This window comes from Chanodichthys erythropterus, chromosome 18 (assembly GCF_024489055.1).
Source record: "Chanodichthys erythropterus isolate Z2021 chromosome 18, ASM2448905v1, whole genome shotgun sequence".
NCBI classification, from domain to species: domain Eukaryota; kingdom Metazoa; phylum Chordata; class Actinopteri; order Cypriniformes; family Xenocyprididae; genus Chanodichthys; species Chanodichthys erythropterus.
This window is the reverse complement of record NC_090238.1, coordinates 19,699,631-19,727,290: the sequence shown is the minus strand read 5'-3', so window position 1 is coordinate 19,727,290 and position 27,660 is coordinate 19,699,631. Positions and strand designations below refer to the sequence as shown.

Below are 27,660 nucleotides of genomic sequence, written 5' to 3'. Positions count from 1 at the left end.
GAAAGTCAGTGGAAAGTCCCCACCATGACAGAAAAACAAACACACAAATGTGTGCGCACTACAGTACAGGGTCACCTCCTCTCCTGTTTCATTTATCTGTGCTCTGCTCGCTGTCATTTCAAATCAGCTGTTGGTGTAATGGTCTGCTTTCCTCCCCTCTTTTCTTGCTCCCTCATTTGCTCTCTACAGGGGTCACCTCTCTCCCACCTGTCTGCCTTGTAACTGCATGTCTGCTTCCTTTTCTCCCTCTTTGCACAATTGCTTCTCTCCCTTCCCTTTTTCTCTCTTTCTGTCTATTTCTCTTGCTCTCTCTCTCTTTTCTGTAATATAGACTAGAACTTTAAATTAGTTTGATAGAATAGAAACAGAAACAGAGAGAGAGAGCTTTGTCTGTAAGCAAAATGTGGTTCACTTTCATTAGTTGATAATTCTATGCTCAAACTTCTCATTCATGTCTCTTTCTTTCAATATTCTCTCAGCCAACCTCTTTTGGAGGTCAAATTTCCACTTAAAACTCCCACCAATTAAAGTTACGTCATCTGACCTCATAAATATTTCATTTGACACTGAATCTTTTTAATTATTCATGTGCCTTCTGCAATTTTCTCAAACTCTTTTTTAATTATTCAGAACTATGTACTATTTTAGTGCATTGTTACTGTTGTTAATTTTACTTTTGTTTGACTGAGGCATTTACAGTATTTCACGATTGCTAAAACACATTTCTTGAAACCATCACTCATTTTCTCAAAACATTAAACACAAATACAATCTTCAAACTAATTTCACAAAACTTCTGACTCTTATGGCAAAATCAAACAAAGCTTTCAGATCATACACACATTAAGCAAAATATAAACACATACAGATCATTCATTAGACACTACATTAAAAAATGGAAAACACAACATCCAGAACATGAGGTTACAGAAGAAAAAAAAAGTATATTGTAACACAGTAAACACATTTTGCCATTACATAAAATGTATAGAAATCACAAGTAATGTGAATTTAAAGTATACTGTATGTACTGCAAGTACAGTATTATATTCAATATTATATAGTATTGAATGTCTGTATATACAGTACTTACATACTGCAAACATACAGCAGTCTAAATGCAAATGACTAAAAGGTCAAAGAAAACTCTAAATGAAAAGCATGATACAGTACACACACACACACACACACACACACACACACACACACACACACACACACACACACACACACACACACACACACACACACACACACACACACACATGTTTGTTTTTGTGAATTGTGGGGACTTTCCATAGACTTCAATGCATTTTACACTGAACAAACTGTACATTCTATCCCCCTACCCTGCCCCTACCCCTAAACCTAACCCTCACAGGAAACTGTGCAAACTTTTACTTTTTCACAAAAACTCATTCTATATGATTTATAAACCCATTTACATTGTGGGGACCGCTGGCTGGTCCCCACGATGTAGGTGAACTCAGGTTTATATTACATCATGGGGACATTTGGTCCCCACAATGTAATATAAACAAAAGCACACACACACACACACACACACACACACACACACACAAAAAAACAAAGTTCGGAGTCAGTAAGAGATTCATTCTGCTTCAGCATCACGTCTTCATGTTGGGTCCGGCCTAAATCAAGTCAAGTCACCTTTATTTCAATTGCAATTTATACTACACAGATACTAGTCTAGTCTAGTCTAGTCTAGTATAGTATAGTATAGTATAGTATAGTATAGTATAGTATAGTCAAAGCAGCTTTACAGTGATAACAGGTACATGATGATCAGTAATGCAAATAGGGTTCATTTTGGCTGTACAGCTCTAAAAGAAAATAGTGTTATTGTTCAGCTGAAGTCAGTTCAGTGTTGATTCACTTACATTGAAAAGACCATCAATTATTATGTAAATTACTGTAATTATTTTCCTCTATAAAGCAGTTCTGCAGAAAACAGTGATGTCATCATCTAGGCTAGCTTAGTTCAGTTCTCATCCTATAATGCCACATGTATTTACCATTTTGCAACACAGTGCAAAATGTGTTTTAGTGAGTAAGAATGTGTTTAGAGTTTTGCAAAAGAGTGGATGAGATTTGCAAACAGTGTCTTAACTACCTGAACTTGTTTAAGGTTTTGCCTACAAAGTGACTGATTCGACAAATGGGTTTAGGCCACTGAGCATTGGGTTCAGAGAATGGGGTTTAGTGTTTTAGCAATTGTGAAATACTGTAAGTCAGTATGAAGTCAAATATTATACTATTTACATTCATAATACAGAGGGGGAGGAGTTTTTTGTAATCTTTTATCAATATTTTATAACTTGCTCTGCCTCTGCAACCACCTTTTTGAACTGGATTTTTGGCCTTTGCACCAATCTCTTTAAGGGCCTATCCCAGATGACATTCTTGATGTGACTTGAGACTTTAAAAAATGTCAGATGAGTACTGCAAGGTCTTATGGTGCAACCTGCAACATGACCCTAGTTTCCAATTCTTTTCCTCCAACCTCCTAGATAACAGAAAACACCCACTTTTAATTATCCAATCAGTTCCTAATATACAAAAACAAACTTTGCCTCATTTCTCATTTAAAGGGTAATGACATGGATTGTTTTAATTATTTTAATATATTCCTTGAGGTTCACTTATAACATTAATAAAGTTTTTTTTTTTGTACAAAAACAGAAATATATGCAGAAAAACAATTATTTTCAACCTTCATTCTGAACTTCTGTCTGGAATCATCTTTTTTAAGTGGGTGGCTTCTCTGCTAGTCAGTAAACTGCCACTGTTATGATTGGCTAACGTCACTGCATAGGAAACAGTAGCCTATCAACGCAACACCCATTCGCTATTGCCCGTGGTGTGACGTAAGTGTTTTGAAAACATTATAAAACCATCATTTACAGACAAAGCATATGCAAATGTATTTTCTTGTGTGATGCCACAGGTCACTAAATATCAAAATGAGCTGTTTTTTAAGCTTTATTAAATAAATGCGTTTTTATTTTATATATGTTTTCCAATTTGAGTGGTGGTAGGTTTCCACAGGAAATTCAAGCATGCCATCATTCGTGTTTGCGTCACTACGTCACGTCTGTTTACATAAAGAACGAGTCCCAGCTAGGCTATATCACATGCTAATGCTAATTCACAATAAACGCATTGTAGTCATGTTGTTAACATTACCAATTTGAGAACGAAATATAACAATAATAATAATTTCGTTAGATTTAATTACCATTGGTAGAACAATTTATTGTAATGCTTTTTTTCGCAGTTGGTCAGGACAAAAGTGTGCAGACATGTTACTTACTTGTTCAGATAACATTTTCCGGTGAAAATTCTTTTTTGGTCATACTTTCAAGACTAAAATTGTCCACCTGTGCAGTGACTGACAGCCACATACTCCTCAAAACATTAGATTCATCCACGCTGAGAAGCCGTTCTGATGCACAACCCACATAAAGATGATAATCATACATATACAGTAACTGCAATTGCAGGTTTCAAACAGAGATGGTGAAAAAGAGGCAAAACATACAGATTGCAGCTTTAACTTGCAGGATGTTTTAATAGTACAAAGACCTTTAAAGATCAAGGTTAAATTTGGTTTCTCATGTCATGACCCCTTTAATCAATATTATATTCTGATATGACTCAGAATTAAATTAGTTCATTTCACTCAAATATTACTAAAAGTTCATTGTACTTAATAGAAAAAAGTTACATGAACTCAAAACGTGTTTATGAAAAACATTGCATACCTTACCTTTAATATGATTTATGCAATCAAATTGAATTATTTTAGTCAATATTTATCACTTCAATTGTAATTAACATCTTTGAGTAGTACAAAATCAAAATGTAAAGTTCTAGTGACTTAATCCTTGAGTTTGTTACTCATTACCTCAATTTTTTTGAGTTATGCCAGCTCTTTTTCTTTCTTTTTTTTTTTTTTTGAGTTATGCCAACTTATTAGGATTACAGTGTACAGAATTAAACTAAACTATAAAAGCAGCTAATATATGAAGGCATTTTTGGAAACTTATAGAGGAAAACAAATATTTTGTGCTTTGTTTTTATGACACCCATATTCCATTACTGATATAAGCAACTGAACATTGTTTCTGCATGTTTATGGACTATTGAATTTGTTATGGTTGTTTTGCTCTGCAGCTGGAAATAAGTCAGTCTATTATACAGAGTAGAGGACAAACATTTCCTTCTTTGTCCATCTACCTATGCACACAATTACAGCAGCTCCATATATCGATATTCTCAAAACAAGTCTGAGATGCACTTTGTGGAAAGCGCCATTTGTATTACACAGAATAAAATAAATGAATGTGAGTGTACTCACACTCAAGCATCTATGTTAGTGTGTATGTGTGCGTGTGCATGTGTAGGAAATTGAAAAGCTCCAAAGGCCAAAAAAAAAAAAACCTCACTGAGAATGAAAACGTCGGTTTTTATTTACACCGAGACGCCCTAGCTCTTTCAAGGATGTTCTTTTCCGTGGCAGCCTTGTAGAATTTATGCTGATGAGAGCAGCTCTGTAAAAGGCCCATCAATATCGCGCTAGAACACATTCTCAAACACCACGATACTTTAGCCTAGAAATATCTCCTCTGCTCTGAAGGCCAACCTGGAAATTCAGTTATATTTCTTTTACAAGTGACAGGAAAAAGCCACAAATGATCATAAATGCAGACGGCAAAATGCATCAAGTGGTAAATACCCATTCTTGCAATTTCCAATTGAGTTTAACATAACAAATTTTAATTAAATGCCACCATCTAAATGAGGATGTTGTAATGTGTCTCATCAGTGTGATTAGACTGATAAAAACGTAATTTATGGATCTTAGGGAGTTTGTGAGATGTGTGTGTTTCCATTAAACTCCGTTAAATCTCTCTACATCTATCAAATTACACATTCTTGATCCTCTCTATCTGTGGTCTGTAGTTTGTCTCCCCGACTCTGATTGCTGCTCACAGGTACAGTATAATTTCAGAGATTGCATGGACCCACAGGTGAGAGAACATGCTTTTGGCCTCCATCTCAGATGATTATGTAGCCAAGAGGCCGCCAATTACGTTTGGTGGCACTGGTGAGTGTGTGATTGCAGACCCAGGTCCCTGCAGAGAAGCTTCACCACAAGAGCCACTACCTGAGTACACACTGGGTTATGATGTAAATGAAAACACCAACAAAAACAAAGTGGGTTACTTAAAACAAGTCAAGAATTGCATAGGGTATTTATTTCTTATGATTATTTTCATTTATTTTATTTTTCATTTATTTCAAATTGTATCATAAGGTTGGGAACATTAAAAAAGAAAACAAATGTTGATCACTTTCCTCGCATATGCATTCTAGCACCATTGCAGATTTAACACTGAACTAAATACATAAAATCACTGCTTCGCTACTGCTAAATCTATACACAAAACTACGGAAGAGGATTAGGGCCAAGCAATAATAAAAAAATAAAACCATCTCGAGATTAAAGTTGTTAAATTACGAGAAAAAAGTTGTTAAATAATGAGAACAAATTCGTAATTTAACAAATTTGTTCTCGTAATTTAACAACTTTTTTCTCATAATTTAATGAGTTTATTCTCAACATTTTATCTCGACTTTTTTCTCGAAAATTTAACAATTTTTTTCTCGTAATTTAACGAGTTTATTCTCAAAATTTTATTTCGACTTTTTTCACGAGTTTTTTCTCTTAATTTAATGAGTTTATTCTCAACATTTTATCTCAACCTTTTTCTCGAAATTTAACGAGTTTATTCTCAACATTTTATCTCTACCTTTTTCTCTAAATTTAACCAGTTTTTTCTCGTAATTTAACGAGTTTATTCTCAACATTTTATCTCGACTTTTTTCTCGAAATTTAACGAGTTTATTCTCAACATTTTATCTCGACCTTTTTCTCGAAATTTAACGAGTTTTTTCGCGTGATTTAACGAGTTTATTCTCAACATTTTATCTCGACCTTTATCTCGAAATTTAACTAGTTTTTTCTCAACATTTTATCTCGACCTTTTTCTCGAAATTTAACAAGTTTTTTCTCGTAATTTAACGAGTTTATTCTCAACATTTTATTTCAACTTTTTTCTCGAAATTTAACGAGTTTTTTCTCGAAATTTAACAACTTTAATCTTGAGATGGTTTTATTTTTTTATTATTGCTTTGCCCTAATCCTCTTCCGTACAAAACATACAGTGAATTATGTAGTCAGAAATCCCAACCAAAAGATGCTTATGGGTCACTATTTATTTTTATCAGCAACATACAGCTTAGCCATTGTAGTCTGATTCCCCAATGAATGAATCTCTTATGAGTCATTTTTTTTAACTTAATTAAGCATGAGAAGTGTAGTCCAATTCCTGAACAAATTAATCGTATGAGTTGGTTCTTTTTTATTGAATCAAAAATTACAGTGCATCTGGTGTAGTCCGATTCCTGAACGATTTTATGAGTCCGTTTTTTCAACTGAATCAAAAACATACAACACGAACAGCATAGTCCAATTCCCAAGTGATTCCCAATTCTGCAGGCTCTTTTTAAAGGGTTAGTTCACCTAAAAATGAAAATTCTGTCCTTAATTACTCACCCTCATGTCGTTCCACACCCGTAAGACATTCGTTCATCACCCACGGAACACAAATTAAGATATTTTTGATGAAATATGAGAGGTATATGACTCATCCATAGATAGCAATATAATGACTACTTTCAAGGTCCAGAAAGGTAGTAAAGACATCGTTAAAACTGTCGACGTGACTGCAGTGGTTCAACCTTAATTTTATGAAGCGACGAGAAAAACAAAACGAAAATAACAACTTTATTCAACAATATCTTCTCTTCTTTGTCATTCTCATACATTGTTTACATCCAGCGCTTCCAGGTTCTACGTCAGAACGCCGACTCATTATTGGCCGGCTCCTGCGTCAGCATCACATGCATGCGTCATGCTGCTCACGTGATCAGCTTTAGCCAATACTGAGCTGGCATTTGGACGTAAACACGGAAGCACTGCACTGTGCTTACTGCGTCAACTGCGTATGGATAATGACAGGGAAGAGAAGAGATTGTTGTTTTCTTGTACTTAATGCTCTTGAGATTCAAATAAACAGTTAAAACAGCTCAAACACACATTTTAGTCTGATAGCTTAAGCCTCGTCTGTGAAACCGGAGGTAATTTACCAAATGTATCTAATCATTTGGATTTCAACAAAACTTTACACTTGAACTAGACTTCCATCATAAACTTGAGATTTCTTCATTCTACATTTCTTATTTTCTTTTAGAAACCAAGTTTTGTACTTCTGAAAGAGATTGTGTTTACCTGACCTCCAACCTCAGATGTGCTGAAGCTTCTAAACGCTTGCATTACACTGAGAATGTTGTGAGATCCAGGACCAAAACTCATACAAAGACATGAATGAGTGTGATTGACCATAAATAAGACATCCCGGTGCTCTGATTTGACATGAAATTGAAGCATTGTAGCACCAAAACTCTGAATGGATTTTACACATATATAAATGTTTTTGCTTGCTGATTTGTGGCTGTTGGAGAGATGAAAGCAATCAAACCCACAGTTCGGTTTATAATTGGCCACTCGCCTCCACCACAACCAATCACCTCTCCTTCCTTCCGCATAATCTATCAAGATTATTCCTCTTCTGCAGATATAATGATTAATAAACATCCACAGCATGCTGACGGAGCCTTTCCAGAGGCTCTTTAATCGGTTTCCTGTCGCACGGACGACAGCTCGGGCTGTCACATAGGAAATTGGAAAAGCTTGTGTTTGGATGCATGCAGGAACACCACGCTAAGATTTTAGACAGCATTTATCAGCCGACAGGCAGCTCTGCAAACTCTCGTCCTCTCGATTTCTTTCTACTGCTATTTCCCATCAGCTGCCTTTCTCTGACAGCCTGGTTCACACTGTCACTTCCACTGAAGCAAGTTTTCATGTTCTGTATGGGTTCTCTCCTCCTTCCCCTCTATACTGTCATTCATGCCTCTCCTGGCTGTTATCTTGTGCTGTCCCTCTCTCCTGCTGAATTGACTGAGTGGTTCTTCACCCTCTGTACTTGCCCCCTTGCTTTTCTCTTTCTCTGAGTATACGTCTCAGTAAGCTACTTAGTTCAGTAGCAAGTGCACTGCCTAGTGAGAGAGCCATTTCCATGGCTGTCCCAAAAATAATGTTTAAAAACAATGAAATGTTTGAAAGACTGAAAATATAATTTAATAGATGATCAATAATGAGGACAAACATGCGAGTTAATTGATTGTACTATTAATTCTGCTACATTAAGTTAATTTTATTAACTGATCCAGATTTTTATAATTAATTATAACGAGTTATGATTGATCATTTATTTCCCTTTTGAGCTAATTTGCCACACGTCCCTAGCCAGAAGACAATCACAAGTGGATCACAAGTGGAAATGTATGAAGACAAAGGCTGTTTTTACAAAATATAGCTTATATTGTTTTTTTCCAGGTTTCGTTTGAAATTATATTTCCTTCCTTATGTACACGATAGGTAAACAAAATAAAAAGTACTTTTAGAGCAGTGTTATTTAAGTAGTGTATTTTATAGTTTTGTTAATAGTTATAGTTCGATTTTTTTATATATTTTCTGTTTTCACTGTAATTTTAGATAAAGTTTTAATAATTTTGTTGTGTAGGTTTTTAAATATATGGCTATATATTAATTTTATTTATTAGTTTTAGTTTATTTAGTATTAGTTATTTTAGAAATTCAAGTTAAACACAAAAATGATAAATGTTGCCTAGAATAGGCAACTACATAACTATGGTTTTAGTTTTAGTAAACACTAACCCTACGTTGATATAAGAAGATTAGAAAGACCCAATTTTATTTCAATTTATTAGTTTATTTATGTTCAGCAATTTTGTAACGGGTAGGTACTGACATTTATATTGTTTTATGGCTTGTTTTATTTTGATAACCATGCCACAGTTAACTGATTCACCAATGTACCAGTTTTTAAAAGAAGCCCTTGCTAGTGTCCAAATGTGTGTTAGGGAGTGGAATGTGACACAGCTTCTTACCTTATTAATTTCCCTTTATGTCTTCTTCTCTTTATGAGCACTTTTGCACTGATTCAGACCCTCTAGTCGCCTCTCTTTGGCTGTTTCCCTTGTGATCCAGACACAACCTGAGCAGGACGCAGTCTGACTACAGCTGATATGGAGCTGCTGATATGAGTCGTCTCTACTGAGCATGCAGGTGTCAATTCTCCACTCTAATGCTGTATCACAGGAAGAGCGCAGATGGGTGTAATGTCCCAGAAGACAGCACAGACATCAATGCGTGTCCTGGAGAGAGCTCCAGATCATAGCCCTCAGCTCTTCAATGCAAATCTTACATTTTTATCTTTTGATTGGGTAATTCCATGCGTGGCCTTAAACATCCAACATTAGCCCAAGTACTTATAACATTTGCTTGATAAAATAGCCATTAAAAAAGGATTACATAAAAATACTCACTTTTATGTTCCAAACCATGATTTCTTTCCTGAAAGTCCTATTGTCGATATTTCTAAACCCAGTTTACTTTATAGGCTACTAAACTATGTCTTAGGCTACTCACTGAGTGTTGACAAAGGCACCCAGTGATTGTACATTTAACCACTCTGAAGATAATGAAGCTATTCAAAATGTGAAATGTTTTTTTTAATCAGATAGGCTATACTCTGCTACAAATATACTATAGATTTTCGATATATTCCTTATTGTATTTGAAAATGCCCTGTAAAAGCTGAAACTGCCATTCTCTTTAAAAAAAAAAAAAAAAAAAAAAAAAAAAAAAAAATGAATTGTAATTTATCAAAGATCAACGACCTATGTCAACGACTCTTCCTGTAATTCTGGGCAGGCACACGTTTGAACAGCACGCTCGCGCTCAAGGACCCCTCAGCATCCGAACATGGCGGCGGTCACAAGGCTGTGCTGTGTCCTCCGGTTGTCATTTGAAGGTGCGTTTTGATTAATAACTCTTGTAAATGAACTCTTTTTTTAACAGCATTGATAGTATTGGCGGTTGTCTTTGAGTTTGGTGAGAGCTTATGTAAAGAGTGTGTAGATTATAAGAGGTTAGAAGAAAAACTAGTGTGAACATGCTAGCGGTCCCTGTCAGAGCAGAAGTAAAATGATTATTTGTCTTATAAGAATCTTGTAGTAAATACATAACTCTAAAATGACGTATCATCACATAGGTAGCACAAAATATCTGGCCTAAATACCACCATAGACATCCCTGCCAGAGCTGTCAGTCATCTGTCATACTCATAGATATATCTATGTGTCATACTGATCTCTGAAATTTGAAGTTATGTTATCGTATGTTCACTTGGTATCTTGTGCACACAATCTCGTTTATATTATCTAAATATGAAGTTTGAGAGTTTTGAGATGACATTATGTAGAGAACTTCATGTAAGCAGTGCTTAGTATGGAAGGTTTCCATGTTATTATTGTATTATGGCTAGAGTATTAAATATTGCTGTTTCAGAAACTTTAATCTTCCATATCATATGTTTGGGCTTTTTTGTTTCTATCATTAGTGTTAAGTACCTGAAAAACATATTTGAGTAAAAGTACAGATACCTTACAATGAAAATGACTCCATTACAAGTTACAAGTCACCAGTACTAATACGACTTGAGTAAAAATCTTATGCCCGGTTTCACAGACAAGGCTTAAGCTAATCCAAGACTGAAAATGACTACAAATCTTAAAATATGTCAGTGCCATTGTTTTGTCTCAGTATGCACACCAGTGATGTTTTTTTTCTTTTCTAAGCCATGTTTATAAAAGCTACTTAAATGTCCTAATTTAACTAAGGCTTAATCTAAGCCCTGTCTGTGAAACTAGCCCTTAGAGTATCTGATTTTAACAGTACTTAAGTATATTTACTTGTACTGAAGGTAGGTTCAAAGATGCACTAGTCAGGAATCAGGACTAAGAGACATCCAAGTGAAAAACAAGAAACGGTTGATTTGTGAAGAGAGCAATCACATTTATTTTCTAAAGTCGAAATAAAACTTACTAAACACCTCAATATTGCAATCGACACAACAGCCTCTTAACTCTACCCAACCACTAAACATACACTTAATGATGCTATAAGCTCCACACCAACACCGATGTAAGACTGCTGGCCTGGCGCTTTGTCCTCAGACTGCTGTGATGTATGGCTCTGGTTCTGCGGTTCTATTAGAGCTGCAACTAACGATTATTTTTTCTGTCGACTAATCAAACGATTATTTTTTCGATTAGTCGACTAATCTAACGATTATTTTTATTACTTTTTTATTAATTTAGTGTTCTTTTTTTTTGATTAGCTAATGAATCCTTTGGATAACTTTACAAAAAATTATAAGTACAACTTCTAATATAATATTTCAACATTTATACATTTAACATTTACTGACTTCTCATGTGATTTATGAGCTTCTACAACTTTTGACCTCCTAACTGAACTCCTTTCCACAAACTGATCGTAGAAATAAAAACAGTATAAATAAAAATGTTAACACTTTACAATAAGGTCTCGTTTATTAACATTAATGTATTAACCAACATCAACAAACAATGAGCAATATATGTGCTACAGTATTTATTAATCTTTATGTTAGTTAAAGGTGCCCTAGAATCAGAATTTGAATTTTACTCGGCATAGTTGAATAACAAGAGTTCAGTATCTCATTTGTTTAAAAGACTTCCGGAAAACACTTGGATCTCAACATAACACCGACTGTTACATAACAGTCGGGATCATTAATATGTATGACCCCAATAATTGCATAATGCCAGCCCATTCGATGCATTAGACAAGGAAAGACAGTAATAACGGCTGGATCTGTGCACAGACAAGGTAAGCAAGCAAGGACAACAGCGAAAAATGGCAGATGGAGCAATAATAACTGACATCCATGATATCATGATATTTTTAGTGATATTTGTAAATTGTCTTTCTAAATGTTTCATTAGCATGTTGCTAATGTACTGTTAAATGTGGTTAAAGTTACCATCGTTTCTTACTGTATTCACGGAGACAAGAGCCGTCGCTATTTTCATTTTTAAACACTTGCAGTCTGTATAATGCATAAACACAACTTCATTCTTTATAAATCTCTCCAACAGTGTAGCATTAGCCGTTAGCCACAGAGCATAGCCTCAAACTCACACAGAATCAAAAGTAACCATCTAAATAAATATTTTACTCACATAATTCGAAGCACGCATGCAGCATGCATGACGAACATCTAAAGAACCATTAGATGGTTATATTAGCTGTGTGAACTGTGTTTATGCGATGTATATATAGTCGAGAGCTCGTGTGGCAGAGAAAGCGCATCTCTTTAAGGGGGCCGTGCTGAAAAAATCAGTGCATAGTTAATGATGCCCCAAAATAGGCAGTTAAAAAAATTAATAAAAAAAAATCTATGGGGTATTTTGAGCTGAACCTTCACAGACACATTCAGGGGACACGTAGGACTTATATTACATCTTGCAAAAAAAAAAAAAGTCATTCATTGTTAGTTAATGATAGTTCACAGTGCATAAACTAATGTTAACAAATGAAACCTTATTGTTTGTGTTTAATAAGATAAAGAGAAAACTGTTATTCATTTTTATGGTAACACTTTACAATAAGTACAACCATAATCGCACTCTCAATATTCAAAGTGCAAATAAGACCAATTTTTTCTTTGATACAGAGCTAAGAGATTGTTACAACTACACTGCCCAGCCTAAGATAGCTTTCATATTGAGAGATATCTGTATTCATCAGAAATCTCGTTTGAATGTGCCCATGCGTTTACTTTCACTTTCAGCAATCGCGCGTACTCTGTGAATATGGAGCGGCGGCGACCCTTATCCAATTAAATGTTTTTTATTTAAATACAAAGCAAAACGACAGTGGGGGTATAATGTAAAGGTAGCGGTGGCATATACTTTCCTAATCATCCTAACCACTCTGTCATGGCAATGTCACGAGACTACTTTTCTCCTCAACGAGAAATCTCGTCACATTTTAATCTCGCGTCACACCCCGCGTGCTCGTGCATAGGGCTGGCCGATATATCGCATGCGATTGTCACGCGCATTTCGTCAGTAAAGCCGGTTCCCTGATTACCGCTAAATCGCCATCACCTGCTTTCAAATCGATAATGATAATGAATGCGATATAGCGTAGCTTGTCAGTGAACTACGGTTCTGTCTATTAAATGCCGCTCTATTTGAAAGCAGGTGATGGCGATTTAGCGGTAATCAGGGAACCGGCTTTACTGACGAAATGCGCGTGACAATAGCATGTGATATATCGCCCAGTCCTACTCGTCCATCGTAAAGGACCATTTTATTTGGCCCGTTTAAAGTATTCCCATACTTTTGATAATCGTGGTCTAGGTTTTTGTGATAGAATAGAACTCTCTCCATTCCCAGGAGAAGAAGCCGCCATTACGCAAGATGCATGTACACAATGTGACGCGTCAACGCATTTCACGCACATCAACGTATTTCCGTAGTCGGCGTAATCGATGACGTCGATGCGTTGTTGCAGCACTAGGTTCTATTATTGCAAAAAGGGCCTAAGTAAATCAATAGCCTTCAAAAATGTTGCTTCAGTATAACAGATACATAAAATAATGTTAAGTAAATTTAAATAGTCAAAATTTAATAGTCAAAGGCTTTGACTCAATGCCTACTTTGCACTGGACCTGCTGGTAGGGCTGCAAGATTGACAAAAAAAATCATAATTGCCGATTATTCCCTTGAAATTGTAATTGCGATTATTCATTACGATTATCACAATTTATATATATAATGATGTTGTGAACAGCTTTATACCATTGTTTGAGGGCAATTCCAGCATTATGGACATATTATTTTTCAGTCAAAACTTGAAATATAAATTCTCAGAGAATGCATTTAATACTAACATATTGAACCATCAGTCACTTATTAAAGGAGTCTAGACATTAGAAAAATGTCTGTCTATACAATCGTTTTATATATTAGATGAGGGAAATATACATGCATTACGGATGTGACAAAAAAAGCTACCAAGTTTTAGGTGTCAACATATTTTGTAGGAATTCTGTGAATTACACTGTGTGAAGCAAATGTAATACTTCCCACTGAATGAAGAAGGGTTGGCTCTCCACAGAACATAAAATATTTGTTTTATTTTATTTTTCGTGTTCGTGAAAGTTTTGTTCTTTTGGTCAAAACTTTTTAATTTTTTTCATGGTAAGGATGACCTTTGCATGGAATTGCCCTTGAAGCAACTGCATGCCATATTTATATTTGAAAATAAACAAGCTGAAAACACTCTTCCTGAAACACTCTTATTGTTTTTCTACAGCATTAAGACTCAGAAGTCAACTATACATTTGTTTGGTTTCCTCTTTAAATAAAAAAAAGTTAAATATATGCATGGTATTATAATGTTATACCAAAACTAAAATTGAAACAATGGGAAAAAAACTTAAGATAACCTGTAGAAAGACCGTAGAAACAGAGAAAAAAAAACACCTCTTAAGCACGTAGAATAATGTAAGTAGATTTTTTTTAAAAAAAAAATGTTATGCGCCTTTGAATGATTATGTAATTGTGGCATCTGTAATTGTAATCACAATTAGAAATTTGATTAATTGTGCAGCCCTACCTGCTGGTTTCGGTTATGTATTTCCAAGCATCTCATGTATGAAGCACCTGCGATTCACAACTACCTGCTAATGCACTCACATTCGTGTAAAGTAACCTTGTTGACAAGTTTGGGTGAGTAAGAGCAAAACACACAAGATATCGAACCTTCAGTGCCCTGTAGATGGCAATATTGCTTCTTTTGTAGCAAAAATAAACTGATGTAGAAAAAGTTAGGTGCCATGCAAAATGTAGCGAGTGATAGCATTAAGCCGAGTGTACTGCACACTGTATGATTTATAATAGTCGTTTACCACTGTTGCTTGTCAGACCGTACAAACATGAGTTGTACTAGGATCTCAGTTGTCATTAATGTTTAATAATGAAAATAACGACGGCTCTTGTCTCCATGAATACAGTAAGAAACGATGGTAACTTTAACCACATTTAACAGTACATTAGCAACATGCTAACGAAACATTTAGAAAGACAATTCACAAATATCACTAAAAATATCATGTTATCATGGATCATGTCAGTTATTATTGCTCCATCTGCCATTTTTTCGCTGTTTTCGCTTACCTAGTCTGATGATTCAGCTGTGCACAGATCCAGACGTTAATACTGGCTGCCCTTGTCTAATGCTTTGAACATGGGCTGGCATATGCAAATATTGGGGGCGTACATATTAATGATCCCGATTGTTACATAACAGTCGGTGTTATGTTGAGATTCGCCTGTTCTTCAGAGGTCTTTTAAACAAATGAGATTTATATAAGAAGGAGGAAACAATGGAATTTGAAACTCAATGTATGTCATTTCCATGTACTGAACTCTTGTTATTCAACTATGCCAAGGTAAATTTAGGGCACCTTTAAAGTCACCATGAAATCAAAACTGACAATTCTTATATTTTATTGGAGATAGCAGTATTTGTTATAAATGATTTATCTGTGCGCACATCATTATTTTTTTAAAATTCATCTGCACTTGTCATTTTTATTCAAAATAACTTTCCATCAGCGACATCTCTGATGATGTGTTTACTGCTGCAAAGGTGGGGCAAGCTGTCATTCACATGTCAATCACAATAGCAAACCATAATAAATTCCAGATGGACTAAATCAAGACTCCACCCTACATTTTCTCGTGTTTGAGAAGCCGTTTCACTCTCATATATGTCACAATAGAGAAGAAAAGACTATCGCAATTTCCATTTCATGCACACTTCAAGAAATGGCCTGCCGTCTGTCTCTTTTGTTAACAGGTGTTGGAGCACTGAGATCTCTAGGGGGTGCTGCTCACCTCTCCCACTTGGCAAGACGCAGTCCTACCCAGTATGCTCCAGTCACTGCCGCCCTGCAGCAGAACAGACATTCAAGCTTCTTCAACAAATGTAAGCATGCTATGATATGCTTTGTTTAGATGATTTTAGATGATCTCTTCAGGTACTGTTGCTTTAAGGATCTGCTGAATGACAGTTGACACGTTTATAATCCTCGTAGCGCAATCTCAGCACAGCTTTACAAGTATGGTACAAGTATAGCTTTTCAAATGGTCTGTAAAATTATAATTTTTAAAATTAATTATGTCATACGTTGATTAATGAAATGAAGGCCCTCTAATTAAATTAAATTGAAAATAATTTTAGGTATTACATTAGTGTGGAAGATGATTGAATAGACAATGCAAAAACAAGTCAATATATATATATATTTTCTTTCCATGTCATCGAACAGGAGCATATAATTGGCCTACAGTCCACTCTCCAGTCTCGAGTATTTTTAGTATCTTCAGATGGTAGCAATTATATGTTTTACATATACAAGTCATGGGGCATGGTTTGCTTACATAAATCTTGTTAGTTAGAATATTGTAGAAGTGATGCACAGACAGTGTTTTGCAAAGTCACAAACCATCTTTGCTGGACCATGAAATCTGAATATAAATATGACTTAATTTGAGTGAATTAAACAAAAACATCTGCTCTTTTATTCTAATATATGCAACCATGGTTGTTCCCTCATCTCTTTTGTTTGTCTGCTTTTATAATGACATGCTCTTTGAGATATAAGCTGTCTTCATTAAAATAATGCAAGCTTAAGAAAATGTTATAATTATAAAGACAATTGTGCATCCAAAAACTTCATTTTAACTTTTAGAACTGCATAGGGATATGCCTTCAGCATCTCTCTTGCAGATGGTGTGGTTGAGTGTACCAACATGAGTGTGCTTTTGAATGCTTTAGTTTTATGTGCATCGGTGTGTATTGGGGATGTTTGGTTGTCAGATAGAATTATGATATTTCTTGAACTGCTTTTGTTGGAATCGGATGCCTCATTAGGTCTTGCAGGCCTCTCGGTCTCATCTAATTAAGTCCTAATTAAATCAGAACAACATCAAACAACTCCCTACGTCCCAGATTACCCAACCCATCTAAACACACACACATAATATGGATGAAAGTTCATACTTGCATGGTAAAACCAACAGCTGAAATTTACTTTTTAGTGTTCAGTCGTTATTTAAATACACAGGTTGAAACAATACTAAGGGTATATTATTCATTCTTCACCTTATTTGAGCATGTTTGAGTGTTAATAGACTGTTAGTGATGTGGCTGTAGGTGTGTGTAATTTTATTCACATCCATTTATTCACTTAGTGACAGCTGATGAGCTCTGGCGGGGTGTCTTAGCCGAGTCCGGTGCTGGTGCCAGAAAGGGAAGAGGAAAGAGAACCAAACGTAAAATGAAGAGAGATCTCAACAGAGGCCAAAACCTTGGAGAAGGTACATCCTACCCACAATATCATCTCACCTTTGCCTGCTTCACAGCATTGATAGAACACACTAAAACATTTTAAGGAGTCTTTGTTTACATTTTTATTGCATTAAAAGTCCACTCATAAATGTTCTTGAAAGTGGTTTCTTATGCTTACCAATGCTGCAATTATTTTGATCAAAAATCCAGTAAATTATTAAAGAATTTATTAAAATATTAAGATTTATTCGAATGATATGCTAATTTGGTGCGCAAGCATTTCTTATTATTATCAATGTTGAAAACATTTGTGCTGCTTAATATGTTTGTGGAAACCATGATCTTTTTTTTGTTTTCAGGATTCTTTGAAAAATAGAAAGCTCAAAACAATAGCACTAATGTATGAATCTGTTATAACGTTATACATTTCTTTTCTGTCACTTTAGATCAATTTAGTGCTTCCTTCCTTGTTGAATAAAGGTTTTAGGGCCATATTTACTAATTTACAGATTTACACCAGCGCAAACCTTCCTTTGCTGTTAAAAAACTACTGTCAGGATTTACTAATGACACACAATGAAAAAATAGTGCTGAAAAAGCGTGGACACATTTATGCGGCTGAACTTATTGCATATGCATTTGTAGGATTTCCCTTTCAGATGCAAAATTTATGGGAGGAGAGTATTTAAATGAATCATGCAAAGGTGATTTACTAAGGTTTGCTCTTGTCAATTTACTGGTATTTGCGCCATTATTTACCGCCCCAAAAAAGCATGTTTTAAACCAGATGCTAACTGGTAGAATCCGTTAGTCAATATGGAAATGATCTGGCTGCTTCTTTAAAGGGTTAGTTCACCCAAAAATTAAAATTCTGTCATTTATTACTCACCCTCATGCCGTTCCACACCCGTAAGACCTTCGTTAATCTTCGGAACACAAATTAAGATATTTTTGTTGAAATCCAATGACTCAGTGAGGCCTCCATAGTCAGCAATGACATTTCCTCTCTCAATATCCATTAATGTACTAAAAACATATTTTAATCGGTTCATGTGAGTACAGTGGTTCAATATTAATATTATAAAGCGACGAGAATATTTTTGGTGTGCAAAATAACGACTTATTTAGTGATGACAGATTTCAAAACACTGCTTCAGGAAGATTCGGAGCATAATGAATAGTGATTTGGATCACGTGTCAAACCGCCAAACTGCTGAAATCACGTGACTTTGGCGCTCTGAACAGCTGATTCGACACACTGATTCATTACGCTCCGAAGCTTCCTGAAGCATTGTTTTGAAATCGGCCATCACTAAATAAGTCATTATTTGTTTGTTTTTTTGGCGCACCAAAAATATTCTCGTCACTTTATAATATCAATATTGAACCACTGTACTCACATGAACTGATTTAAATATGTTTTTAGTACCTAATGGATCTTGAAAGAGGAAATGTCATTGCTTCCTATGCAGGCCTCATGGAGCAATCGGATTTCAACAAAAATATCTTAATTTGTGTTCTGAAGATTAATGAAGGTCTTACGGGTGTGGAACGGCATGAGGGTGAGTAATAAATGACAGAATTTTAATTTTTGGGTGAACTAATCCTTTTATGTACACGTCGTCAGTAGATCATGCGCAGAGCTTTCCACTCCTATTAGCGCTTTTTTAGGAATTGCGCTCACACTAATTTGCCCTGTTTAGTAAATCTGGCCCTTAAAATCTAACTGACCCTAAACCATTAAACAGTGTACATGGTCATTATGTCACTATCTCACCCAAAGAATTGAACAGGCTGTTTTTGATACTATTTCCTACTTTAAGACCTCTATATGTAAATTATCTCTGTTATAATTAGCTAATCCTTACCATTATAGTTCACACAACCATTCACTAGAAATACTGTCTAAGCATTATTAAGTGTAGGCAAGTAAATGACCTGTTTTTACAGCATACATGTTATCTGAGTGAACTGAGTGAGCTTGTGTAGTGAACGTTTAAGGTATGTTTGCATTAGAGCAGCACGATTCTGAATAAATGGAGAAGCACAATGTTTTTGTTTAAAATAGAGATTATGATTCTTGATCATTTAAATGTTAACACAAAAATAATGATACTGTGTTTTTGAAAAGACTTTTTGTGAAGATGTATCATACCAATACGTGACAACTTCAGCGGCAGTGCCAACTCAAGTTTCAAAGTTTACTTTACTGTGATCAAAACTGGTTTAAAAAAACCTCAAACATTAAGGAAAATGCTGTTTTTTATAATAAACTCCTTAAAAAAAGAACTACTTTTATTACCCACCAGATCTGGATTTCTTTGGACAGATTTAAGGCCAACACTAGAATAAAATGGAGCAATAACCATTAGCTGTCCATTTTAGTCCATAGCATTTCTTGAGGTGTTTGCGCCCATTATACCAGTTAATGAATATCAATCACAGCTCATATTCAAGTTTAGAGGTTTATATCTGCTGTTGGAATCTAACCTTCTTCTAAGCTGACATCACTCACTGAGTGCCACAGTTATTGTGTGGCGTTATTTATTTTCACTTAAAACAACCTCAGGGGAATCTATCGATTTATTTTTCTCCCTCTTTCATAGAGGCTTTTCTTGAAAGAAGGTATGAACCTATAGTAACATTGAGTGCATCCACTTAAATGGTTTCTTGTGACCTCTTCAGGTCGTGCTGGCTACCTGTGGCCCGGTCTGAATACTCCGGTATATAAGGATGGGTCTGTCCAGAAACCCTCGCAACGGGGGGAGGCAGAGCAGAAGGAGGTGGCAGCAACCCTGCAACGCCAGAGGGATGAATGGGAAAAACGCAGGAAGACCAAGATAAAGAAAGAGAGGGGCTGGACCGGCTACTCCTGGGGTGGGATCAGCCTGGGCCCGCTGGATCCAGGACCCAACGGAGGTGTGTGCAGGGGGACGGCTTTTTGATTTGTCCCATTCTACAGAAAATGCTTGGTCAACGAGATGTATGGATGTATACTTTATTTATAATGAATATATCTGAAATAGTCAAACACTTTGATTAAAAAGGGTGTATACACACTCTTTGGCCAAATAGTAAGATGTATGGTGAAAAGCCTGCATTTACATACAATGGTTGCTTTAACACTCACACACTCAGACATGGCAAAACGAGATGCAGAAAGTGCAATCTCCTTGTAATTTACACAGCTGTTCATCTCTGTTCTGCCACGACAATGGATTTCCTGCTGTCTGATTGGCCGATGGGATGTAGGTGCAATCTCTTGTAGTCGTGGTGATGGATTGCCCAGCGACTGTAAGGCCTCGAGTCTAAATCATGTCTAGATCTGCTCCAACAACTTCTCACCCCTGAGTCACAACAGCAACACCCCCTCCTTTAAATCGAGGAAATATGCTTGTCTCTTGCCAGCAAAATGAAACACCTGTAATGAGTTACTGCAGCAACCACAGAGCCTTGGGGTTAGAGGTCATAACAGAATGCTCACATAATCTCATTTAACACATTTGCTGTCCTTGATCAAAAACAAATAGGCTGTGCGAGCCCTTTTCAGCAATCTCAACCTGTGCTAATGACCTTTGGTGTTTATCGTCATTTATAAAAAGTTGTGACTTTGCTTTGTCCTTTTTTTCCCTTTAGAAACTTACGAAGATTTTGACTCACGTGTGATAGAGGTGAGTACCAACAGAACCATGCATTTTGTAAACATGAAACTGCATTAAAAGCACATTTAGTTTCCATAATGTTGCATTTCATGTACTTGTTTAGTTTTTTTCCCCGCTTAAATATGTTTTAGATGTTTGTCGTTTATAAAGGCTGTTCTACAGATGATTGTTGCAAACTAGCTTTTGCTATAAACACTATGATACTCACAATGAATATAATATAATGTATACATTTCATTATATACAGTGGGTACGGAAAGTATTCAGACCCCCTTAAATTTTTCACTCTTTGTTATATTGCAGCCATTTGCTAAAATCTTTTTTTTTTCCTCATTTTTTTCCTCATTAATGTACACACAGCACCCCATATTGACAGAAAAACACAGAATTGTTGACATTTTTGAAAATTTATTAAAAAAGAAAAACTGAAATATCACATGGTCCTAAGTATTCAGACCCTTTGCTGTGACACTCATATATTTAACTCAGGTGCTGTCCATTTCTTCTGATCATCCTTGAGATGGTTCTACACCTTCATTTGAGTCCAGCTGTGTTTGATTATACTGATTGCACTTGATTAGGAAAGCCACACACCTGTCTATATAAGACCTTACAGCTCACAGTGCATGTCAGAGCAAATGAGAATCATGAGGTCAAAGAAACTGCCTGAAGAGCTCAGAGACAGAATTGTGGCAAGGCACAGATCTGGCCAAGGTTACAAAAAAAATGTCTGCGGCACTTAAGGTTCCTAAGAGCACAGTGGCCTCCATAATCCTTAAACGAAAGACGTTTGGGACGACCAGAACCCTTCCTAGAGCTGGCCGTCCGGCCAAACTGAGCTATCGGGGGAGAAGAGCCTTGGTGAGAGAGGTAAAGAAGAACCCAAAGATCACTGTGGCTAAGCTCCAGAGATGCAGTCGGGAGATGGGAGAAAGTTGTAGAAAGTCAACCATCACTTTATGGCAGAGTGGCCCAACGGAAGCCTCTCCTCAGCGCAAGACACATGAAGGCCCGCATGGAGTTTGCCAAGATGGTGAGAAATAAGATTCTCTGGTCTGATGAGACCAAGAGAACTTTTTGGCCTTAATTCTAAGTGGTATGTGTGGAGAAAACCAGGCACTGCTCATCACCTGTCCAATACAGTCCTAACAGTGAAGCATGGTGGTGGCAGCATCATGCTGTGGGGGTGTTTTTCAGCTGCAGGGACAGGACGACTGGTTGCAATCGAGGGAAAGATGAATGCGGCCAAGTACAGGGATATCCTGGACGAAAACCTTCTCCAGAGTGCTCAGGACCTCAGACTGGGCCAAAGGTTTACCTTCCAACAAGACAATGACCCTAAGCACACAGCTAAAATAACGAAGGAGTGGCTTCACAACAATTCTGTGACTGTTCTTGAATGGCCCAGCCAGAGCCCTGACTTAAACCTGATTGAGCATCTCTGGAGAGACCTAAAAATGGCTGTCCACCATTGTTTACCATCCAACCTGACAGGACTGGAGAGGATCTGCAAGGAGGAATGGCAGAGGATCCCCAAATCCAGGTGTGAAAAACTTGTTGCATCTTTCCCAAAAAGACTCATGGCTGTATTAAATCAAAAGGGTGCTTCTACTAAATACTGAGCAAAGGGTCTGAATACTTAGGACCATGTGATATTTGAGTTTTTCTTTTTTAATAAATCTGCAAAAATGTCAACAATTCTGTGTTTTTCTGCTGTGTGTACATTGAGGAAAAAAAATGAACTTAAATGATTTTAGCAAATGGCTGCAATATAACAAAGAGTGAAATTTAAGGGGGTCTTAAAACTTTCCATACCCACTGTATATTTCATTACATAAATTTAATATAATTTAAAGTCAAGTAAACAGTCTGTAATAAAATGAGATCAAATAATCAGACTAAAAGCAATATCACAAATAAACAATAGAAAAGATGCCAATTAAATAAACAGTGCTAAACATTGATAACATTAAGAAATGTTTCTTGAGCACCAAATCAGTATATTCAGAAGGATGTCACACTGAAGACTGGAATAATGATGCTGGATATTCAGTTTTGCCATCACAGCAATAAATTACATTTTAGAATATATGTAACACTTAATTTTTCCCTTGGCTTCTTTTCACTGAGGTCGTCACAGTGCATTTTTGGATTGCTTAATCCACAAAGGATACACACTGCGTTGCCTTAGAATTACCAAAATTAGGTAAATTGCTTCAGAAGGCAACATAATTTTGCGTACTATTTGGAAACAGCTTTTATGTCGAGAAAAGGCTTTAAATGCTGCCTTGGTAGGTAGCTGAATAGGTTTGGAACAGAACTAGTGTGTTAGTGATGATGTCAAAAGAGATGTTAGAAGAGATGTGCTTTGGAGATATTTGCAACATTTCATCATTTTTGAATTCAGGAGAATCATGTTTGTTGTTTGGTGTGTGCATCTCCCTCGTGTGTGATTGTATGCGTGTATCTCAGAGCTTCTGAACCACTCTCTTGAACTCCTAAGCTGGGGCATAAAATCTGCTCAGCACAAATTATCATGTAGTGTGGAGTGTCTGGAGAATTATCTAATTATACACAACAATGAACGTTTGATAAACAAATCTCTGTGTAGAGCCCCTGGCTGGCACCATAAGACTCATTTGGCAGAAATGTTGCTGAGTTTAGAAAGGAAATCAGTACAGCAATTCACCTCGGGTCCTCGTCTCTCTTTCACTCTACTCTCTTTTCACTCTACTGCATTTGCCATATTGTCTTTCTTTTGTCCTCCGATTCTTTCATTTCCATAAAATTTTGTTGCCAAAGAAGTGGACAGCTTTACAGCCAAAGCTTTTTTCTTTTCCAATCTGAACACTGCAAGGAATCAGACTGAAGGCTGACGATTTAGGTGAAGTGATTTCTCTCTCTCTCTCTCTCTCTAGCTGTGTTTTAAAATCTAGTGATCTGCCTCGGTGGCTACACAGACAGCTGCCTTACACGCCAGCCTCTTAACTTAAATGAAGCTCATAAATGACTTGGAACACTACATACTGTAGGCAGGAACTGTGTATGTCATACACAGTACGGGAAAATCAGTGGATTTCAGTACAGACTCGAGAGGAACAATGTGATTTTTTCATAAGTTTAAACATACATAGCACATGCAGACTTTGGGAGAAATAGTTTGGTTTTATTTAAGTTTTTGTTTTAGTTAATACTTTTTATTTTGTATGGAATCCCATTTCTGCCTCGAGTAAAAATAAATAAATAAAATATTTTGATTATACTGTTCAAAACTTTGGGGTCTATAAAATCTTCTAAATGTTTTTGAAAGAAGTCTCTTATGTTCACCAAGGCATTTGATCAGAAATCCAGTAAAAACAGTAATATTGTAAAATATTAAAATCATTTATTCCTGTTATAGCTGATAAAAGCTGAAATTTCAGCATCGGCAGTCTACAGTGTCACATGATCCTTCAGAAATCATTCTAATATGCTGATTTACTGCTCAAGAAACATTTCTTATTATTATCCCTATACTACTTAATATTTTGTGTAAAATAGTATTTTTGTTCCAGAATTCTTTGATGAATAGAAAGTCCAAAAGAACAGCATTTATTTGAAATAGAAATCTATTTATAAATGTCTTTACTGCCACATTTGATCAAGTTATTGTGTTTAAAGCTTGGTGAATAAAAGGAGTAATTTCCTTCAAAAAAGAAAATCTAACCCTAAACAATGTAAGGTGGAAACATACTTCCATAGTGTTAATTGAATTAATTCAATAATTACTAAATCAAATCCACCTTGGATTTATTTTTCCACTGAGTTTGTCACAGTGCATTATAGGATTGCTTTCTCTGTGAAGGTTGCTTGCGATGCTGCCAAAAGTTTGTGTTTTAGGAAGCTGCGTAATAGTTACCTACCTTTTGGAACGGAATTCACGTCAAGTGCATTGCCGTGATGCCTTAAAATGTTGCCTACAAAGACAGCTCACTGGTTTTTGGAACAGAACTATTTTGTTGTTCTGTCTTTCCCCATCTCTCTTGTACTGTCATTTTGATTGACATTTTAGGGCCGCTGGCAAAAGTGACTAGAATGCACCAGCACAGACTGTGAGTCAGACCCCCTCAGTCTTTTGCAGTGTCCAGCACATTAGCTCTGAGTCTGGAGAACAACATATCGCATGTGATTGGGCACATGGTGGCGTGTTGTCCTCACATTACCCCCAGAGCTTATGAGAGAACCCAGTACAGACAGACTAGAGGGCTTGCACAGAAATGAAGAGTTTTTTGCAGTTCTCCAGGACCTCCATCTCAGTGGATGCAGATTAATTTGAAGTAGTTCTGAAAAGCTTGGTGACATTATCAGACATGCATTTAAAGTGCCGCGCTTTTCCCTTCTTCCATCTCGCTGTCTCTAGGGTGTCCTAGAGAAGGAACGAATAAAGTCTGAAAGAGCCTAAGTACTTATAAAGCCACGTTAATTAAGCCAAATATTTCCTGTAAACCCAAGAACCTCTCCCAAGGACACGCAACGTCTGCCAAAAGAGAGGGAAGAGAGCCATAGCGCTCTAGAGCGGATGATACATGAGCAAGACTGAGAGAGCGAGACAGACAGAGGAGGGCAAGAGATATGGCTCATAGTTAGAGGAGAGTGATGAAAAGATGGAATGGTTATGGAGATAGATTAAAGCAAGAGGAAGACTTTTACAGTTTTAGCCTCCCTTATGTCTTGTAATAGTTAAATGATCTCATTCCCCTGCATCTTACACACCATTTCACAGTGCCACACTTTATATTGTCAAGTTTATTACACTGATGTTGTTGTGACGCTACTCTTTAGATACATTTTACACCGCAAAATTGACATTGTCGGCAGACTTTACAGTACAGTCACTATTGGTTTTACACTATATATATAATGCATTATAAAAGTGTTTTAAATGATTTTTTTTAAATAATGCACTGTAATGCACCTTATATTGCATTGTATGGTCTTGTGAATAATTGTAACCACAGTTATAATACATTATAAGACCTACGTAGGTCATCTGGCATTTCATACAATTGATGGTGACGAACATGATGCAGGGCAACAACTCACTGCATGATGTAGCCTTTTGAATGCAGCTATATGCCCCAAAAAATATAGATATTGGGGCAAACATGCCCCCTATGAGTTTTTGTCTCATTTTAATATCATATGATATAGTTAAAGTCCCCCTGATATAAAAAGGTAAGTTTTTGGCTTTTAATATGAATATGTTAGCCTTATCTATAAGCTAGTGTGCTCCAAAACAATGACAATATCTGCATTTAGAAGATACAAGCATTCAAAACTCACAGTCTCTCACTTCCACCAATATGAATCAGCGATTTTGATATCAACCTGCACTTCAGCTTTTCATCAGATTTTCTGTCCAATCGGTCACTTGTTCACACATTTACTGTTTTCTATATGGTGAATGGCACATAGTGCACTATATAGGGAATAGGGAACGAGTGCAAATGTGATACTGATTTTATACAACATTCAATAAATGGGGAGTTACATTTTGTTATATTTTAGACACAAGATTGTTTGTTTTTGTTACCTATAAAGTCATAGCAGAACGATTGTGCTTTTCTGAGCGACATGATGTTTCTGAATGAATTCGTGTTTTGAATGAATTGTGGGAACCAATAAATCAATGGCCCATTTATAAAGAGAGCCATTTACTTACAAATTTGCATTATGAATATTTTACACTCTAGTCAAGGTTGAATTGTTGGTATACTTTACGCCAGTGGTTCTTAACTTCTTTGGCCATGGGACCCACATTTTCCCATGGTCATTAAACCATGGCTCAAATTTTTAGGATTTTGAACCAAGCTAATTTATTTAATAAAAAATTTGTTAACACACACAAGTACCATCTCACTTTACTTAACATACACTTAAATTTAAGAATATCACTAACACTGATGAATAAACAGTATTTTAATGTAAGGCTATTAAATAGCAGTCCCAAAGTAGTTTTTGTAAATACAATAAAGTTACTAGAATCCTTAATACAAAAAAAGTTATTAAATTGACACACATGCATCATTTATTTTTTTTCCTAAATTTTCTCACCAAAGTGGTGTATATTGTGTTATGCTCTCTTAGCAAGTAGTAGAAGGTACAAAGTGAGCGCTGAGATGCCCAAATTTGTAACAATATAGGAAACAATTACTGTAATTACAAGGGGAATTTGAAGAACTAGAATTAATAATCTTGGTTCACTAATATGTCTGACATTATATCTTTGTTGTGAGGCTGTAGTACATGTAATTTGTACTGGCTGCTCAGCATAAGATAAACACATTCATATGCATTTTCTTGTCCCTGAGCTGCATACAGAGGTGGAGTTGTTGCATTTCATTAAAATGATAATTGCAGGTTAGGACAACGGTTGTAGTGATTGCATAATGCCATGACCTAGACCAAGTACAGTTAATGAGCAGATTGTGTCTATAAAACCCTCTGTCATTGTTTGGAACTGTTTGTGTT

At 36.1% G+C, this 27,660-nt stretch overlaps 1 protein-coding gene across 1 annotated transcript in view; it reads left to right on the top strand.

The window, feature by feature from the left end:
• Nucleotides 1–9,949: 9,949 nt before the first annotated feature.
• mrps5 (mitochondrial ribosomal protein S5) overlaps nt 9,950–27,660 on the top strand; it is a 29,220-nt gene continuing 11,509 nt past the window's right edge. Inside the window, exons 1-5 of the mRNA XM_067366630.1 lie at nt 9,950–10,049; nt 15,995–16,123; nt 17,392–17,517; nt 20,174–20,407; nt 21,125–21,159. Of these exons, the coding sequence (XP_067222731.1) occupies nt 10,001–10,049; nt 15,995–16,123; nt 17,392–17,517; nt 20,174–20,407; nt 21,125–21,159 (573 nt within the window). The 5' untranslated portion in view covers nt 9,950–10,000. The remainder of the gene's footprint in view (nt 10,050–15,994; nt 16,124–17,391; nt 17,518–20,173; nt 20,408–21,124; nt 21,160–27,660) is intronic.